The sequence below is a fragment of the Rhamphochromis longiceps genome, linkage group LG2, assembly GCF_057381845.1.
Source record: "Rhamphochromis longiceps isolate RC_006_pf linkage group LG2, R_longiceps_female_GT1.1, whole genome shotgun sequence".
In the NCBI taxonomy this organism is placed as follows: domain Eukaryota; kingdom Metazoa; phylum Chordata; class Actinopteri; order Cichliformes; family Cichlidae; genus Rhamphochromis; species Rhamphochromis longiceps.
Genome location: NC_140558.1, coordinates 35,925,128 through 35,932,840, shown reverse-complemented (window position 1 = coordinate 35,932,840; position 7,713 = coordinate 35,925,128). Strand labels below are relative to the sequence as shown.

Here is a 7,713-nt window from a genome sequence, read left to right as displayed (position 1 = left end):
ATTTCGTATACCTTTTGTGAAAGAGCATCATATTGAAAAGGGGAGGTCTAAGCAGTGCCTCAAACAAAATACAGCCCTCCTTTACCTTTAGCTCTAACACAGCTACACAATGCAGTCAATCCTCCCACCTAGAATTGTGACAGGGACAGTGACAGAGAGGTTGTATAATTTGTGCCGGGAAGATGGCATATCAAAATGGGATACTCCTACAGTTGTTTGTGCGCTTTCCTCAAGAGGTGTTCAGGCCTCAAGTATTATTCACTGCATTCCGGGTGGAGGAGATTTGTGGTTGATTCCCATGCTGAATCATCAGCCTTTACCTGCACAGTGTACCACAGCTTCTAAAGGGCTGTGCTTAGCATTAAAGGATGTTAGTGAGAAACTTGGATGAGAAGCTTTCTGTGTTAATGTACTTTTGAAGGTTCAGAATACTGGCCAAGACTGGGCCATCTAGTTCTTGGCCAGCTTCTGCTAAGGAGAGGATTGGAGTGACAAATCATTACTGGCTAACCTAATGCTCTGTGTCAACTGGGATTTGATGCAATGTGTGGGGTCAGGAAGCCCCCTTAGGTATAGCAGGATAGATACTGCAGATTAGAGTATCACTGCAGCACTGAATGAAGCCAGTGGCCTCAGCCATTTAAAGAAGTATGATCCTATTAAAGGCTGATGGCAATAGTCCTAGGGTGTGTTCAGAAAGAGTGCAATCTGAGTGTAATGTTGAAGCTAAGACACATGTGAATGTAACCAAGTCATATTTGCTTTGGGTGAACTGGGATGAAGACATATTTAAGGTCATTTTTTGTTTCACCTTGAAAGTGAAACTCACGTTTAACCCAAGGTTGCATGACATTGTATAAATACATGGAAATAAAAAGAAGAGCAAAGTCCTTTAGAGAAAAGTAGAACAGTTTGACATCAGTCTGAGCTGTCTTATTAATAACACGGTCAGGGACAGTGTGTAGGTTAGTAGGTAGCTTCAGCTGATTTTCTTACGATTAAGTTTAGTAGGACAATGCTTCACTTTGTTAAAAGGCATTAGTTCTCAAAGGCAATGTAAGTGTTAGTGTCAGTGTTTGGTTATATTTTAGCTACATGCTAAAACAAACATTGACAGAAATGTTTGTGTTTAAAAGAAAATCATACATTGTAAAAAAAAAAAAAAAAAGGTATTTCTTTCAAAATTTAATTCAAACTTTCACATATTTCTTATTCCTTACAAGCAAATTGAACTATTTCAACCCTTTTTGATTTTGAGGATTTTGGCTTAGATGTAGCTTATGAAAATCAGAAATGCTCAAATTAGAATATTTCAGATCATTTCGATTTTCATTTTTATTCTCATAACTTGGTTGGAGCTCCTTTGACACAAATTACTTCTATGCAGCACGGCAAGGAGGCAATCAGCCTGTGGCCCTGCTGAGGTGTTACTGAAGCCCAGATTGCTCTAATAGTGGCCTTCAGTAGTTTTTGGTTGGGTGTTTCTCATCTTTTTCTTCACAATAACTTGGAGATTCTCTGAGGGATTCAGGTCGGAGGGGCTGGTTGGTCAATCAAGCACAGTAATAACATGGTCAGCAAACCATTTTGTAGTAGTTTTGGCACTGTGGGCAGGTGCTAAGTGCTGCTGGAAAAGAAAATCGGAATTTTTTTCATAAATCTTGCCAATAGATGGAAGCATGAAGTACTCCTGGTAGATGGGAACATTGACTTTGGACTTAATAAAGCACAGTGGACTAGCCACCATCAACACAGGAGATAACATGCTACTCCAAATCATCACAGACTGTATAAACTTCACACTGGACTTCAAACGCCTTGGATTATGCACCTCCTGACTCTTACTCCACTAAATCAGAACTCTAGGATCTTGACTTCCAAATGAAATGCAAGATTTCAATATGTTGTCTTTCCTTACTTTGGACCACTGAGCAACAATGCTGTTCTTTTTCTCTTTAACTCTTGTGTGCTGTTCATATTTTCATTACTCAGGAAATCTTACTGCCTGTGGTGGACAAATCAATGAACCATAACAATTTATATAAAAATACTTAATACTTCATCTTCGCCACCATTTTTGGGGGCCTGGTTGCACCACATTAGCAGTCACACGAGGCGGCTGTAGTGAGAATGGCATTCAGCACCACCAGACTTTAAATTGATGGTGCCGCTGTAGATCACCTGGTTGAGCAGGTAAGTCTTCACTACTGAGCCTAATTTGAATCTGCCCTATAATATTTCCTCTGTGCCTGTTCTTCTCACTTTCACCCTTTGTCTGTTGTCTGCACTGTTCTATCAAATAAAAGCAAAAGGCCTCATGCTCTGAAAAATCTTCCAAAAGTCCTCTCTCTTCTAAAATCACTGAGGTCCTCTAATCAGAGAATCATTTTGTCATGCTGATGGACAAGGAGCCACACATGCAAAGCTATTTATTCGCTGTGTCCACCACTGATTTGCAGCTGGGATAGAGAGTGAGAAAATAAAGTGTTTCCCACAAGACAAAGACTAAAATGTGCGGTGGAAGCAAGCGGGTGTAGGTGCTTGAAATTTAACAATGTTGGAGACTTGCGCAGGAAAAAAAATAGAAGAAGAAAGTCAAAACACACCTACACACACGTGCAAACAAATACACACTACTCACACGGCAACAGCAAGGCCTGTAGCAGAAGGGCAGAGTAAAGGGACACAGCATGTCCATTATTTAATGAGATAGATGTCCAGTGGACCTAAACACCACATGTTTAATATCAGTGTGTATGGGAGGGGTTACAATATGAAGACATTGAAAATATGTTGTTTTAGGTTTTCTTCACAGAAAATGAACCAAAGGCGGGGGGAGGGGAGAGAGCAGCGACATGTGAAGACGTGTTTTTGCGAGCTCTGCTTAGATTGACCATTTGCGTAATTTTCCCGCTCCCCTTCTAGTACATCCCGGCGCGAACCCGTCTCACAAGTGCCTAATCTTTCGAATCAGTTGTATTTTGTAGTCTAAAGCTGTTCAACATGCCTAAATCGCTCAAGCAGAAGCCGGGGCCTGATGCCTCGGACTTGCCTGGTGCGGATCCGGCCGCGGGGGTGGGGGCCGGGCCGGATCTCGACACAATCATGGCTGCCATAAAGCAAACGGAGCAGAATGTGCTAGCCAAGATCGACTCGTCTGTGATGGCAGCTGCAGGTGAACTACACAAGAAAATAGACGACTTGGCGGGTGATTTAAGGTCAGAGGTCCTGAGTGTGCGCGCAGAGTTTGCGAAGGCTATCGAAGACATGCAGAAAGAAAACGCCACGCTCTCGACCCGCACTGATGATCTTGAGGAGGAAGCTAATGGCCAGGCTAACCGTGTTGTAGCACTGGAAGCTAAAGTTGATGCGCTATCTGCCCAAGTCGTCCGGTTGGCAGACAAGGCCGATGATTTGGAGTCCCGGCAACGTCGTGATAACTGCAGACTAATTGGAGTGGAAGAGGGATTCGGAAATATTCGACCGGAGAAAGCCGTGGCTGAATTGTTGAAGGAAGCGCTCGCCCTCGACTATACGCCGACGCTCGATCGGGCGCATAGGAGCCTGCAGCCGAGGCCAAAGGATGGAGATGCCCCGAGACCGCTAATCGTCAAGTTCCACTATTTTCAGGAGAAAGTGGATGTTCTTCGAAAGGCCATGGGGGCAGGTCCCATTACCCGTAATGGGAAGCGTTTCTACATCTACCCAGATTTCTCGGCCACCGTTAGAAAGAAGAGATCGGCCTTTACCGAGGTGAGAAGATTGCTTCGCCGGTGTACGGGGGTGAAATATGGTCTCCTGTATCCAGCTACATTGAAAATCACGACCCCGGCTGGCGAACAGATGTCTTTCGAAGATCCGATCAAGGCAAGGCACTACGTCGAGACCAATCTGCGCCCACGGGAGACGGAGGGAGAGTGACAGTTAATTCACGGACCACAACAAGTATCACACGCTGCGTGCTACCATTGAGGTAGTCTGCACAGGCTGTGCATTGACTGGTGAACGTCGCCACGCTACGGTTGGATGCCCTTTATGATTGGACAAGGTATAGCTATAAGATGTTGAGGATTTCTGTGGATGTCATGTGGCCTGGGGAATATTTTATTTCAGAATATCTTCGGTATCCTCATTGGTTTTAGTTCCAGCCCGACACCATAACCCCAACAGTGCTTTTATTTTGCTCTTTGATGTATTCTGATTAATTAATCCCCTTTTTCTTATCACCAGTGTCATTATTTTTATTGGGTTTTACCCCTTTCTTGTGGGATTATTTTCCAACCGTGAGTGTTCAGAGCCGTACCGGCCTGTAAGTGGATGGGTGCCGACATGCATGCGGCAATAATGATGCTGAGTCAAGGGTCCTATTATACTTTGTTCTGTCTTTGCTGAGTTCATGTAAGAGTTTAAGCTAGTGTAAACGTGTTATATGCCTAGGAGAGAGAGGAGTGTTTTCAGGGCAGTCTCAGGTTTGTGGAAGACCAGCCCAGGGGTCCAGGATGGTGAGAGGTTTATCTATGTTTATCTGTTTGTTTTTGTTAGTTTTGCTTTGGGTTTATCTGTGGTTTATGTTGTGGCTCAAACAGGCACTGAAACACTGAGATATAACCAACGTGCAGGATCAGTCTATTATCGATTGTGGCACTATGACTCTGGATAATGTGAATAATCAACAGAAATCGGTCTCATTCATTAGCTGGAACGTCAAAGGGCTGAATAATTTGGTTAAAAGAAGCAAGGTATTTAGTCATTTGAAATCGCTCAAACCTGACGTGATGTTTCTACAGGAGACACACTTAAATACTAACTCCCAAAAAAGACTAGGTTGTAAGTGGATTGGACAAATATATCATTCACGTTTTAACTACAAAGCCAGGGGAACAGCAATCTTAATTAGGAAGGGGGTTCCATTTGAACACTCTGAAGTGATATCAGATCCTAATGGCAGATATGTTGTTGTAGTGGGCAAGCTGTTTAACACACCACTAATACTGGCTAATATTTATGGACCTAACTGGGACAACGCACAGTTCTTTCTTAATTTTTTTTCGACTCTCCCGGACCTTGTCTCCTATAAACTGATTCTAGGTGGAGACTTTAATTGTGTCCTTTCTCCCCAGCTGGACCGATCAAGCGTAAGGTCGAGCAACACCCTCTCGTCAGCAGCAGTGGCTATTAATTCCCTACTTCGTTCTTACGGCTTATCAGACCCTTGGCGTGCAACAAACCCATCTACGAAGCAATTTTCCTTTTTTTCCCCTGTACATCATAGTTACTCCAGGATTGATTACTTCATTGTCGATAACCAGCTACTTCCCTTAATTTCCAGCACCAAATACCACAGTATAGTGCTGTCAGATCATAGCCCTGTGCAGATGGGTCTGGTTTTTCCAGGTAATGTGGCGCCCCAACGAACGTGGCGGCTAGACCCCCTATTACTTTTATGTGAACGCTTTAAAACGTTTCTCAGCAATCAGATTGACTTCTTTCTAGAAATTAATGACACTCAGGATGTGTCGAGGGGAGTCTTGTGGGAGTCTATGAAAGCCTATATTAGGGGCCAAGTTATTTCTTATGTGGCACACAGAGACAAGGAGCGCTCTAAACAACTTAAAGAACTGGCTGACAAGATTGCGGATATGGATAGGCGTTACGCTCTTTCACCTACGCCAGATCTTTTTAAGGAGAAATTACTGTTGCAAACTGAATTTGACACGCTTATGACATGGAGAGCCGAAAGAAATATTTTTAAATCCAGGCAGGTATATTATGAGCATGGAGATAAAGCGGGGAGGCTCCTTGCACTTCAGCTCAAACAGCGGTCAGCTGAGCGCGTGATTTCGGGAATTGAAATAGGTGCTGATTCGATATCTCACGACCCCCGAGTCATTAATGACCAGTTCAAATATTTCTACTCTACCCTATATCAATCAGAGGTGGGCAGTAATTCATCCGAGATCTACTCGTTTCTTGACTCGCTGGATCTTCCCAAGCTCTCTCCGGACGCTCAGTCGCCTTTGGAACAGCCGTTGTCGATTGAAGAGATAACGAACGCTATTAAATTATCTCAGACTGGAAGGTCGCCAGGTCCGGACGGTTTCCCCATGGAGTTTTACAAGGAATTCTCTTCGAAGCTCACACCTATTTTAGAATCAGTTTATGCTGAATCTTTTGCTACTGGCAATCTGCCGCAGACGCTTACCCAGGCCACGATCTCAGTCTTACTAAAGAAAGATAAAGATCCTGTACAGTGTAGCTCATACAGGCCAATAAGTCTTTTGTGCTGTGACTATAGGATTTTAACCAAAACTCTTGCACTACGGTTGGACCCTATTATTTCCACCATTATTAATGAGGACCAAACGGGCTTCATTCCCGGACGGCAGTCATTTTTTAATGTGAGACGACTGTTTAATGTGGTATTCTCCCCCCATTCGACAATACAACCGGAAGTTATTCTGAGCCTTGACGCTGAAAAGGCGTTTGATAGAATCGAATGGTCCTACCTTTTCACAGTTCTGGAGAAATTCGGCATGGGACCTACTTTTTGTAGATGGATTAAAGTCCTATATTCAACGCCTATGGCTGCAGTCAGGACAAATGGTCTGATTTCGGAATATTTTTCGCTCTACAGGGGGACGAGGCAGGGCTGTTGCCTGTCACCCTTCCTGTTTGACATTGCGATCGAACCGCTGGCAATTGCTATCAGATCTGATGAGAGGATTAAAGGTATTTCCAGGGGTGAGGTAACTCATAAAACTCTGCTTTATGCTGATGATCTCCTTTTGCAGATATCAGACCCAATTGGGAGTATGCCCCACCTTTTCCGCTGGCTGCGGGAGTTCAGCAACATATCGGGGTATAAGGTTAATTTATCAAAATCTTTACTGTTTCCATTGAACAATCTGGCAAAACAGACCACTTATGACGATTTGCCTTTTAAAATTGAAAATGACAAATTCACATATTTGGGACTGGAAATAGCTGGCTCGATTAAGACTATTTTCCAGTATAACTACAGGTCTATTCTGGACAGTACTAAATCTGATCTGGGTAGGTGGTCAAAACTTCCACTTTCGCTGGCAGGACGGATAAATGTGGTGAAGATGACTGTAATGCCCAGGTTTCTTTATCTATTCCAAATGATCCCCATCTTTCTCCCCAAATCCTATTTTGCCCAGCTGGATCGCTTTGTCTCTTTGTTCATATGGAACAAAAAACCTGCACGCATAAGGAGAGCAAGCCTGGAGAGAGCTAAAGCTGATGGTGGTTTGGGCTTACCTAATTTCTTATTCTATTATTGGGCTGCTAACATTGTCAAGCTGACATATTGGATAACCATGTTTGCGGATGGGGAGGGTCCAGTCTGGGCAGATATGGAACTGAGAGCTACACTCCCAATCTCTCCGATTTCGATCTTAACTGCCCCTCTCCCACTGAATGTCAAAGCATCTGGGCTGAACTCCAATTTGGTGGTTCAAAATTCAATTAAGATCTGGGGTCAATTCAGGAAACATTTTAACTTGACAAATACTTGTAGCTTTTCTCCGATAATGTTCAACCATCTTTTTACACCATCTCAAATAGATCATTCATTTGCAGTCTGGCACAGAAACGGTCTGGTTTTCTTTCAAGATCTCTTCACTGAGGATGGCTTTGTCTCATTTAAACATTTGTGTGAAGACCATAACTTACCAAAGTCTCACTACTTCA

At 43.4% G+C, this 7,713-nt stretch overlaps 1 protein-coding gene across 1 annotated transcript; it reads left to right on the top strand.

The window, feature by feature from the left end:
• The first annotated feature begins 2,838 nt into the window (after window positions 1-2,838).
• Window positions 2,839-3,921, top strand: LOC146677785 (uncharacterized). Its single transcript, XM_085380098.1, has one exon. It carries the CDS (start codon window positions 3,004-3,006, stop codon window positions 3,919-3,921), a length of 918 nt encoding a protein of 305 aa, XP_085236224.1. The 5' UTR covers window positions 2,839-3,003.
• The last annotated feature ends 3,792 nt before the right edge of the window (window positions 3,922-7,713 follow it).

Excerpts from the sequence above, each read along its gene's own strand:
- LOC146677785 (XM_085380098.1), top strand. The coding sequence starts at position 3,004 with ATGCCTAAATCGCTCAAGCAGAAGCCGGGGCCTGATGCCTCGGACTTG.